The sequence below is a fragment of the Manacus candei genome, unplaced genomic scaffold, assembly GCF_025592945.1.
Source record: "Manacus candei isolate 608988 ecotype Guabito, Panama unplaced genomic scaffold, ASM2559294v1 h1tg000008l, whole genome shotgun sequence".
Classification (NCBI taxonomy): domain Eukaryota; kingdom Metazoa; phylum Chordata; class Aves; order Passeriformes; family Pipridae; genus Manacus; species Manacus candei.
In genome coordinates this window covers 17,057,495-17,070,410 of record NW_026138056.1, presented here as the reverse complement: position 1 = coordinate 17,070,410, position 12,916 = coordinate 17,057,495, and the positions used below count along the sequence as shown (strand labels likewise).

Genomic DNA, 12,916 nt, shown 5'->3' with positions numbered 1-12,916 from the left:
TCTGTAGGATTCTTCAATATAAAATAAGTGATTTTGCAGCAATTAACAGTGTCTTTGTGGTTGTACCTATTTATGCTATCTTTTGGGGTATCATATATTAAAGGGTTGAGCAGTGAAGAAGTTGGCACATGTAAGTACTATCAGTATTTAATAATTTTTCCCTTAAGGCTGTGTTGAAAATAGCACTCTTTTAACACCTCATAAATGGACAAAAGTCCTACTAGTAGAGCATTTTTAGTATGAGTAATCTACTTACAATCAATACAAAAATTTAGCCTTATAACATGTAATTTACCAGTATAACACATGTATTTGCATAGATACAGATGTATATGTATCCACATATGTATCTCAGAAGAAAATTCACGTGTAAATAGTATTTAAAATCTTGGACTCATCAGTGCCAATAAGAAAACTTTCACTGTCTTTATAGAGGTCAGATTTCAATCCACCACCTGTAAAAAGCTGGCTTAAGAGGAGATCAAGGAAACAAAAGCATTTCTGTGAACTTTAAGTGCCAAGGTCGACCTGGCTGAATCTGAGGTCTCTTTCTCAGACAAGAGTTTAAAAGAGGATTTGGAAGATCTCCCCATAATGTGCTCTGATACTTTACATCCATAGCATGGAGAGAACAAACACAAATATGGAACTGACAGTAGGCAACTGGCTGAAGAGAAGTTTAAATCTGTCTCATGAGGCTTTAAAAGAGGTGGAAAGGTCGAGGACAACCTTTAAATAGCTCTATACAATGTTCTCCACTGACAAACTGTTCTGTCACTTCTACTCCATACTGAACACTCAAACTTTGGAATCGTTTTTCCTTGGATGCCAGGAGCAAATGTGTATAACTCAGCTACGATTTTGAAAGTGGTCTGACTTGTTTTTATTCTTTTTAAACTAAATAAGAAGAAATAAAAATTAAGAATTTTATGCATTGAAATCACACTGGGGTCAGTGAAAGCTCTGGTCAAAAGTCATCATACACCCTTTTTTAATATTAAGGTATCTTTTTTTTTGTTTGTAAACAGAATGAGAGAGAAACTGTTTGACATGCACAGACAAAATAAATGGATCACAAAAGGAGTTTGGTTTTCAATACCACTGAAAAATGCCCTCTCATACATAAAAATGTTACAATATTAAAATAAAGACAGAATGGTTCTATCCTTGTAACTTCTGCTTTACAAACTAAGATGCCTCCTTGCTCCACAGAGTTGTGAAGTAAGCAGTAAGTGACAATGGTAGTTGAACAATGTGGTCTGTAAATAACTATGGTCAAATAAAAGGGGCTAGTTACCACTTATATAATGTCTTATGCAGAAGTTTGTAAATGTGTCTTTCCTCCTCCTTGGATAACTGGTAATAGAATAAATTCTGCGTCTCATACACTGAGTATAGCAACTCTGACTTACTTGACTGCACATTTCTGATTTGGTCAATAACCTTATAAAATTTCCAGAGTGTTTCTACAAAAGCAGAGTGGCTTCTTTGGGGGAATTAGAGTCAGATAACCATAGCAGACACAGTTAGCCATTAGAATAAAATTAAATTTCAAGTCAGTTTCTAAATGCATGTGGGCTGAGCTTTTTCAGTCTGAACAAGGAAATCAAGCTTGGGAACAGTAAAATATTTTGGCCCTTGGAAAGACTGATCACACACACTCAGGGACCTTATTTACATCAGACACTCTAAAATGTAATGAACCACTTCACTGTCGTTGGGCTTTATGAAAGCTGGTTTACGATACAGTTCAAAATTAAATCTTACATTATACTACCTCCTTCCCTCTCTTATCTGAAAGCAGCATTAACAACCACGTAAAGGAGAAGAATGTAGTGCAGTTTCATTAGGTAGCTTCAAAAAAAGACCTTGTTAACAAAGACTGGGATTTAATTATTTGGTTTAATTTTTGTCTGCTGAAATTTATTTTTTTTTCTGCTCTCGCCCAACCCCTTCAAAGCATCCCATAAACTGGATCAAATAAAGATATCAGCTCCTGAATCCTTATCCAGAGCTGGAACTTAGGGAAGACAAACTGTATATATAATTTCATGTAAATTGCTCTGCACATCACAATTTTCATTTATGTGACCCCAGCAAAACTATTCTCATTGAAAGGACACCAACTGACTAGCCTATACCCCTGCCCTCTCTTATTCTTGAAGAGCTTAGATGAGAGTGTGTGTGTGTGTGTGTGTGTGTGTGTGTGTGTGTGTGTGTGGTGTGGGGATGCAGGGCTATGGCTGGTGTTAGCTTTTGTTCCTGGTACTAATTTTTAAGACACTCCCTGTGGGGGTGTGCTAAAATTCTTCCCTTCAAGCCTTCTCCATTTCACTAATAGAGGGCCCTACCCCTGGCTTGCAGCAATAAAACAGCATAGGGCACATCAGCTGAGCTACTGTCACCGTCAGTGTGAGGTCATGCAAGGCATCCCCTTGTGTTCAAGTGTGTGATACACTGCATTACCTTACAGCAGACATGGATAGAGAAGCACAGTTCAGCTGATAACAGTTTGTTAAGCTAATACAACCTGACTGTATCTTTAAGCCTGAATCACCAAGAACATTGCCTTATATATAGAGTTTGGCACCTGATGGGAAGAAAACAAGAGTGTTTGAGGTGTGTTAAGGAAGGCATAGGGAAGCAATATAAAGCAATATAAAGCAGGGGGGAAAAAAAGAGTTTCCATATGGGAGAAGAGCCTGTGACTTCAAGCAAAAGCAGTGATGAAGAAAGGTAGAGGCACCTAAGTAACAGATGCGGTGAATTTTGCACCTGCACAATGCTGCCTCTGCCATCTCGTTCTATATCCTTTTAAACTGAGTTAGACAAGAACACTGATGTGGCAAGAGCTGATGTTCTTGGAACTGCTTACAGTTCCTGAACTAATATAAGTACAAAAGGGGCTGAAAACTGATCCCCCTTTGCTTTGCCACACCAATCTGTGGTGAACTTTCTGCTTAAGGTCACTATTAGAGAACAGTACAGGCAGAACCCTTAGGGTAGACTGCTTCTCTAAATAATATGGTTACACTCTGATCATTATTAGCAACAAGGTAGTGAAAAAAGGCCATTTAAAAATCTTTTCCAATTATACCCTGACTTACAGCACATTGTCCATATGTGCTGTGTATAAGATCTGGCCCTAATAACTTTTCTAAAAGGAATTTAGAAATTTTTACATACTAAAGACAGCTTAGTGCAATATATATGGCCTTAACAAATATTTAAGAATTAATTTCAGAGGAAACAAAAATGAAAACTGCAGTTTATACATTTATGTTAGCAGCAGTCTCTACCAAACACATATCAAAATAAATACTGTAGAAAAAACATCTTTAAAGTTATCTGTTGATTTAGAAGTCAACTTCCTATGTAACAATTTTTTTTAAAATTTTTTTGGTGTAAATAAGTCTGCTGGAAGATTTTTCTGTTGAAGAATTTTTTTTTTTCTTGTCATTTATGACAAAAAAAATTCTAAAACATTTTCTGTGTTGTTCTAGAGGAGACTTAGCATTTCAGGCAATTTTAAATAGTCATAATTAGTTTTCAAGACATAGATATCTTTTCATCTATACTATTTTATTTGTCTTTTGCCTTACATTAATAAAACAATTTATTTAGCTTTGTTCCTTTATTTTCACAGCAGTAGGAAGACTTAAACAGATATCTCAGAATAGTTCAGTCCACGAACTAGTTGAAGAAAGGAAGATAGGAAAAAAAATCTCAGCACATTTTCTATGCAAGGTGACCTGGATTTTTAGTTTCTTTTTACCGATATGTCCTAAAATAAACTAAACCTCTTCAACTCAGTTTTAAGTCCTGAAATTTATTTCTACTATCAAAAACCTGATACCAGTAAGGAGAATGGGTTTCAGAGACTGTCTTAAAAGTGTATGTAGTTCCTTCAGATTAATATCTACCCTTTTGGATGCTTATTTGAACTGAGGCTGACCCCTGAGTATTTGGAGATATGCCTGTCAGTGCTTTATAATCACAAGTATAAGAATAAAAAAAAGCAATTGAATCAGAGGCTTAAGAAAGTAATGGCAATGGATTCAAGAGGTAGGAATATGTGTCAGAACCACATAAAGGATGTTTTTAAAATGGTCCAGCTACACATTTTGTGGAGGTGTTGCTAGATTAAGTGAAAAGTACTTATATTGTCAAAAATTGGAATGTAGCCCAGACACACTGGGATGTGTTCAGCTTGTCATTCAGAGCCTCTTCTATCAGATATCAACATTTTCCAATCGAAAGGACAGCAAGTCCATTCCTGCATATGGATTGTACACTCCAATCTGAAAGAACCGCAGAAAAATTCTGAATTTGTACTTGAACTTATTTTTATTTAATTTGTCAAGTATTTGCCAGGTGTTTGGCTGTGGTATTCTTCACAAGTGATTTTCTTGAATGAATAAAGTCTCCTAGAGAAAGTCCTTGTTTCACGCAGTCTGTAATTCAATGTGTAAATCAGGCATTTGGAAAAATATATATATATTTATGTAAGTATATATATGAGTTTCTTACTGAACTAAGGTACTTTTTATTAGAGCAAAAACTTTCATTTTCTGACCCCATAAGGACGCCACTTTGATTTCTGAATTACCAATGAGCTTACTGGGACTAGAGAGTTGAGGCTAAGAGGTAAGATTACATAAAATTAAAGGTTATTATGAGAATATGCACATTTCCTCAAATTTACTTCTCCCACTATATGACACTCTAACAGGCATTGTAATTACCAGTCATTTTCCATCTTGTTATTTTGGGATTAAATTATGAGTTGAAATTTCATTTTTAGAAAAATCCCAGAAACCCGAGGTTTTAAAAATCCCAGTATTGCTATCTAATAGGATTTATAAACAAAGGAAAACAGCAGCTCAGGTTGAAATGTGTAAATCATAAAATAGCATAAAGGTGACTAGACATGGACAAAAAATGTGTGTAACAGGCTTTAGGGAAGAAAGCCAGGAGGAAGTCAAAATATGGCTTAAAAATTAAAACACATTCTGTGGAAAGAAAGAAAAAACACCAAAAAACCAAGCAACTAGATGGATGTTGAAACAGAAGTCACTAAACCTCTGATTAGCAGAATGTATCAAATTATAAGGTTTGTGAAGTCACCAAGAATATTCATAGAATTCATAAAGCAGAGGAAACACAAAAAGTTTACCAATTCAAACTAATCCTTCAAACAAACAATGGACAGTACTGTGAAAATAGATTAATAGATTTTAAGCATGAAAATTAATGGGGCATTTATTAACTTAAATAAGTTTGATGTTATATTCAGGGGAAAAAAAAAAAAAGCCAAGCTATTAGAAGTAAAGAATGAGATATCAAAAGTTAGAAAATTAGAAAAGTTAGAAAGCTGTTCATGCAGCTTGTTCTTAAAGTGCATGGAAAATATGAACTTAAAAAAAACATTAAAAAGTATCTTGGGGAAAATGTCCTTATGCATTATAATCATCCCAAGTCTGCAATTTCATCAGAAGGGTACTTTCACTGCAGAAGACAGTATTATGTCAGAGACTGAGGTTATCTTCCAAGAGATAGTTTTCAGAATATAGAATAAGGTCAAGCAAGTACAGGAGAGCATTTAAAGAACCCCGTGACTTCATGATTTATACCCTTGTAAAGTTCAGAAAGCTCAGGATAAAGGGTAAAAGAGGAAGTGGTTAGTCTTATGGTTTAGAAATTGTTAAGTACAAGAAAAAGTAAAATTGGTACATTTGCTGATCAGTGAGGGAAAGAGCATGGAATATAGAATAATCAAATATGAAACAGTGAAAAACTTCCCACAACTAACACGTGGAGAATCCACCAAAAAAATATAATTTTCCCCTCCTTAGATACCAGATAGTTTTCCTTAAAAGAAAATGTGTGTATGTGTGTAAGGCCTCCTCTTTCTGTAGTGCCTTTTAAATTGTCTAGCATAGAAGGTATTTTTTTGCAGAATAAAACTACTTTACAATGCCTTGAAAGGCAGCACAGCCTAAAGATAAGATGCTTAGGGGAGAAAGTAATTATTAGGACCATAGGAATCATCTTTAGATTGACAAGAAACTCTATCTGTCTACATATATGTGTTTAAGCTCTATAATAGCACTGACTGTACCATTCAGACCTGCAGAAGGAACTTGGGCACAAAGTGCACATGCAGGTACCTACAAGCACACAAGACCATTTCAGTGTCCAAATCCCACTAGTAGACACCACAAAAAATAAGGGAGGCATGAAAGCATCAGTACTGTGGAAGAACTAAGATTCCCTCAGGGACACCCAATGCACTAGAGCAGCAGATATTTAGAATGAATGAAAAAAAATTGACTATGTCATGAACACTAAAAGCTGTGCTTTCGCCTCAGTGTATCTATGTGGAATATTTTGGTTTTATGCTAATCGGAACACAGCTCAAATCATTTACTGCCACTAGTAAGGATGGAAGTATCAACAAGAATCTGAGCTCCAGTTGTCATTTTGGGAGAGTAATCTCAGTTCTACAGTGGTGGTTGTTACAGCACTGGGAAGGGTGATAAGATACTCAGACCAAAGGAAACAAAAAGGGGAAGAAGAGGAATATCAAATAGTCCAGGTGCTTCATGACAGCTTTTATCGCCATTATCCAAAACTGTTCAGTAACTATTTTGGCATAGAAGACCAGAGATATTTTTCCAAGATATGTAGTATGATTGAGAATTTGATACAGTAGGAGATGGAGGGGACAGAAGCCTGAAAGTTTTAAATGTACCGACTAGTTAATAAATTAAACAAAATTACCTCGAGCAAAGTGTACAGCTACCTTATGTTTCATGTCAATAGTTGAAATAAATAAAATAATATCAAAATCTTTGTGGCTTGGAGTGACTAAACTATTGCCAAAGATGTGCCAAGATGGAATAGAATCACAAGTTAATTAAGGATACAGTGCCACAATGGTATTTTCCTTTGTCACTATCATCACTTTCCTAAGCTCAAGCACCAGATGAAGTTTTGGTGACAAATCTGGCAAATTTTAAGGTATTAGGGAAATTTTATTAAAAGTAATAGCTGAAAGGTACATATTGGGAACTGAAATACCTAATAGAATGGATGATTACACCTCATATTGACCTTGTGAAAAATATCATTAAGTAATTAATTAATACTTGAATGGTGCAATTCGAAGTCCAAATAACACCCTGTCCAGTTCCATCAGCCTATTGAGAGCCCATTACCACAAGCTCAGAGGACTCCAGGAGCAGAATGGCAGGTGGGAAGCAAAATTATTGACTCAGAAAGGGACACTCAGTCTCTGTCCCCTGCCAGGGCTGTCCCAGGACAGCTTCAGCTCCAGTGTCAGAGTGTGAAACCCATTATGATAAGAAAATGCCATAGCACCTCTTGCAGTGAGTCGAGGTCACCACAAGGGAGTATGGGACACACTACGGGATGTAGTTTTGGATTGCACCAGAGCTATCATGGGATGTTTAAGGAAGGATGCAAAGGCAGGGAAAGGGATTCAGTGTTTTGGAGAGGAACAAATATGGGAAAACAAAGAGTTATTGGAAAAAAAAGTGGTTGGTCATATGTAGTTTTCTAGTCAGTGTCCTTGTCTGACCGTGCCCTGAGCCCGATCTATGCAGTCTGTCCTATTGTCTTTAAATTACTTTCCAATTTTTTTCCTGGGTGAGAGATTCTATAGTGTGTGATTGTGTGTGTGTGTGTGTGTGTGTGTGTGTGTGTGTGTGTGTGTGTGTGTGCGCGCGTGTGTGTATGTGAGAGAGAGAGACAGTCTGTACCAGCAGCTGCAGAGAGGGTGAGGCCTCAAGGGCCTAGGAAAACTGGGATTCAGGGATAGCTGCTGGGTACACTGTCTGGAAGGACATTTGGAGGCATCCACAGTGTACACAGACATATATTTTCAGTCCTGCTCAGCCAGAGAGAGTAACAGGATGAAGTCGTCGCTGTCTGTGCAAGTGCTCTGTGTGTTGGTACGTGATCTGTGTGGCTGGTCATGTACATAAGTATATACATATATATGGATACATGTAGTGTATGTGTGTGCCCTGTCTGCATATGCCTATTGGGGATACATCTTCACCCTCACTACTGTCTGAACCTGGGCATACAGAGCTGCAGCATCCTCTGTTCTCGTGGGCTTTTAGATCCAGCTCACTGTATCCTCCCCCAAGGAAAAATCAAAGTAGACGGTGTATTACAGTGATAGTGCTAAGGTTTCAGTTAAAAATTACACTGTGCAAGTATAAGGCTGCTGATAACTTATTTAGACATAGGAGTTTGATGAAAGTGGGTTGAAAGTCTATATTTTATAAACTTCAGTTTGGGAGGAAAGAGGTAGACCGTAGTCTCAGAAGTGACACCACTGACCCTGTAGCACAAAGCCCATTTTACACAAAGCATATAAACGGGTTGAATCCACCTAATTTAATTTTATTAATCTAAAAGCTACAGGAGCCTCCTTAGGACCTCCAGATTATGAAGCTTTTTTAGGATGTGTGGAATCATCCTCTCCTTCCCTTGTCTGTCATGGAAGCTCCAACAAAGTAGTTGATTTTTTAAAGAGATACATTTGAAATCAATGCCTCCTTAGAAGCTAGATACAGAACGAAATAGATCTGTCAATGTACTTGGACTGTAAAAACTAAGACAGGATGCACATGCCAAGTCATCTTCCTGTGGCTGCCCATGTCATTACTGCTGCTGGGCACAGGCTGAAGTTAATTGCCACTAAATAATCTCTGCTAGCGTACAGTTTAAAGAATAACAACGTAAAAAACTTCTATGAAACTTATATCTGCCTCTCTTCCTGAATAAGTGCATTCAAAAAGAAATCATAAAACCTAAACCAAAATGCCCTTAATTACATGCTTTAACTTTTAATCAGCCACAAAGTGGTCACAAAGTTGATGATCCTTTCAACCGAAAATATTCTATTCAAAAAACCGAACCTAAAAACTAATAAGAATGCTTTCTTCCATGCAAATAATCTGAGATACATTGCTATATAATTTAGACTGTGCATGGATTTTCTGAGGTATTAAAGCCTGACATGTACCACCCCGGACAAGTATCACAGTATTCTTTCCCAAAGACAAGTTTCACTTTAATATTAGTTTTTGACTCTACTACTCCTTTCAGAATGTCATCATGATTTAGTGTTCTTTAGCCTGTTTATTTTCTCTTCTCCCCTGATTTACTCCAACGGATTCTCAAATCACAGTTGGTTTCACCTGCGATTAGTTCTTGGTTCTACTGCTGTTCCCATCCCTTCACACTTGAAGTTCTAGCCAGTTTTCTTGTTCTGAGTCCTAACTTCCTAAACACTTTGTGGTTTTCTGTGTATAGGTAATTGTCTTGATTTTTAATTATAATAATGCATTGACATCATTACACAATTTGGTGTAAATGGTTCTCGATGTGTCTGAATTGCTGAAGTTGTTAAAACCATGTTAAAAGAACTTGTTCACAAAAAATCACTGCATAATAACATGCCCTTTTTAACATCTACACATACATTTCATTTGCTTTCTTTAAGGCAAAGTTAGTACGAACACAGAAAGCAAAGCACTTCCTCATCTCTAGTGGAGGGAGACTGACGTACTTTGCATTGACATTATGAAACTATACCTATTTTAGGCAAAAATTACTCTCTTACCTCATTAAATCTAAATGGAACTGCTTTTCATTTTGATCATCTTCACAGCTTCTTTTCTCTCCCAACCCACCTTTTTCCCGTACTTTTACACATCCCCCTTGGTTCTGCTGAGCAGCATCAGACAGATTTCTGACTCCATTGATGTTTTTCTTTGTGTACAGGCTTTCAGCTATAAACACTTCATGAAGAGCAAAGCTCACACAAAACATAGCTACCTGCACCTACATTGTGCCTAAAGAGGTACATTGTAACAGAAAGAGGTGAGGTCTAGTAATGAATACACCTGGAAAAATTCTTTCATCTTCTACTACAAAGTCTATCTGCCACCATGAAGTGACCAGATGAATAACTTATTGTTGATTATATAATTCCTAAAATTTCAGGAAAAAAAGGTTAAAAAAAAAGAATACTGCATCTAAAAAGGATTAAAAGTTCATTGAGTTTTCATTCTACTATTGTTTCAAAAGAAAAATATCTGATCCTACCTCTTCACAGGCAGTCCTGAAATCCATGTGCTATGACACAGCAAGTGATATTTGTCTAAAATGGAGAGAAAGATTTCATTAGAATGAAAAAGCAAAGCATAAAAGTTATCTGTCTGAGCTGAGCAGTTGCAGTTCTCATTGTTAGGTCCAGTTATAGACATATCTTAAAAGGAGAAATGATCAAAGTTGCATCGGGATTAGGAAGCATAGGATGTTAGAAGTTGTTCCTGGTTCTTATATAGTACAAAACCTGGTTTCCTTGAATATCAACAGCTTGCAATCAACACCTCTTCCCTTTCACAGGGTATTCAAATCTACTTTTCTTACTGAAAGTTGTAAATTTCTTTTTGTTTTTGTTTGTTTGTTTGTTTGTTTTCAAAAGTAAGAGTGTACTTGGAAGTAACAAAAATAGAGACAACTAAGTTTTGTTCTTCAGAACACTCTTTTTTAATAAATGCTGTTTTTTTCTTTTCTCGCCTAGTTGAAAACCATCTAGCACCAATACCTTTTGTCTCACGTTTTATTAATATACCTAATCTCTCCACAGAAGCCAGTGTCATTTAACAGTGTACTTACTTTGCAGAAATATTTATGAGTTGAAAAACAAATGTTAGAAAAGTCAGGAATATGTGTGAGTGCTGGCAAAATGTCACACCAAATCCTGTGATTATTACTTTGCCTGGCCTTTACCCAAAGTATTCATCCCAATGCACACTTATGCATTCATTTATTTATGTGATAAAGCCACTGGAACAGGATGTTAGCAGAGGCTAATAACAGTGTCCTGCTACTTATTCTACAATAGAAACACTCATGCATCAGTAAATAACATTTTCAGGAAACACAAAACAGTCCTGGGCAAAACAGTAATTTCATTCAATGGCTGGAAAAACAATCATGTTACAAAATTCTCTCCATCGAGTACTTTATTGCTGTTCTGTATTAATTATGTGCTTGCAATTATTTGTATTAGTACTCAAAGTTCCAAAACAAAATTTGTCCCATTAACCTAGGTTTAAAATAAAATTTAAAAACTATACCTGACATAGTACAAAAATGTAAGTCCTAATAATTAAAACAAAGTCTCTTAATAAAATCCTGTCATTAAGTCTCTTGATTTATTTTGCTGCTCTGGATGCAGTTTTAATAAATTGAAGTATATACACACATATGAGGTTAATGTTCTCTATTTATTGAGCTCTGCCTGGTTCACAGCCCGTGCTCTAGACTAATTTCTAAGAGAGCTAGCCTAGATTGGTTAGGTTACAATTTAGAAATTTAAAAAGGACCCATCGTCATTCCTTCCTTATCAGCTTTACGAGAGCACCAAGATCCCATAAAGAACTATATCTGTAATTCTGCTCTCGAAATGCTCGTAAAAAACAAGGTCACTATTACTGTCTCAAAGAATTTCTCTGTGGTGGGTACAGTCATTGTGCAACAAAGTGTTTTCCTTGTAATCTTTATGACTCCTTTTTCAGCTGAGTAAGCTGAAGCGGGAAAGAGGCTTTACTCACCTTAGCAAAGTATTCTGAGGACTTCTTAGCCTTCTGGAACTATAAGAGCACGTATCTTTAAAATGAAGTATTGCACAGTGCTCTCCTTTCTCAGGCCCTGATTATGTCAGGTCACTAATTCCTACTGCAGTCTAAAGTATATATTATGTTATGTTCTGCCTTATTAATAAAAGTTGTGAAAAGTTTGGGTTTGGGTAACTGGTTTCACAGTCAATGACAATTCCACTTTGGTTCTTTTTTTAGCTACTCTGATTTAAATTTTATCTAATCCAGGTCATTTCCAAAACTCAGTATTACTCCATTTTCTTCTTCTTTGTTGTTTTTACGTATTATGCATTTATTTGCTTATATCAGAAACATTTGTATTATCACATAGAAGAACATTCAAGAACAGTTAGGCCTTGCAACTGATTATATATACAGCTCATAATCTAAAATAACTTCTAATTCTGCTCAGATAATAACATAGCAATGTTTCAAGTATGAAGCTTCACAGGAATACCAAATTCTTTATTGAAAACCTATTTAAACCCTTTTTAAATCCTTTTAAAACCCTTTTAAAACACCTCAACATTTTAAACACCATTGTTATTAACATTAGCATGCTTAAAATTATTTCTGAAAGGCAGGACCGATAGTTCTCTGTCCTATGGCACACAGAGCCCTTGGCCTTTAGAAAGACAGGTCACAAATAATAAATGTTGTCTCTCACTACCTGTTCCTACTTGAAGAATCTACATGGTGAATCTTGGTGATACTTCTTCTCTCTACATGCTACATTAGAAATAGGTAAAATAAAATATACTACAAATACCCTCTTGACATACATACACTGAAATAACTTCTCTGGTACCCACAGAAAGGTCACACACAATTTTCTCTGGGAAAGCTGGTTTAAGGCCTATTTTTACGATCTCTGACAAGAACTTTTACTAATAAAATGTTGTTTAAAATGTAAAGCTGGAACTACACAATTCTCAACATAAAATCACGTTCATTGCAAAGACTGTACATGTTTCTCAGACATACCATATCTCAGTTACTAATCTTTGCTATATAGCTGACACTGCTTCTGCTTCCCTCTGTTTCCTACCAATTCTCATCTGCAGCTGCACACAGAGAATTTAAGCCCATTATCAATGTTCTTTTTCTGACTATCAGCAATTTTATAACACTTCATATTTTACAAACACCACATAGAAGGTTTGATTACAAAGTGCAGTACCTCATAAATCATCTCAGAAATGTCATTG

General features: G+C 36.1%; 1 protein-coding gene across 2 annotated transcripts in view; it reads right to left on the bottom strand.

The window, feature by feature from the left end:
- SNTG1 (syntrophin gamma 1) overlaps positions 1–12,916 on the bottom strand; it is a 338,500-nt gene that overhangs the window by 157,379 nt on the left and 168,205 nt on the right. For both annotated transcript variants that reach the window (XM_051774281.1, XM_051774288.1), the window contains exon 2: positions 10,147–10,201. In XM_051774281.1, coding sequence (XP_051630241.1) covers positions 10,147–10,173 — 27 coding nt within the window. In that variant the 5' untranslated portion in view covers positions 10,174–10,201. The remainder of the gene's footprint in view (positions 1–10,146; positions 10,202–12,916) is intronic.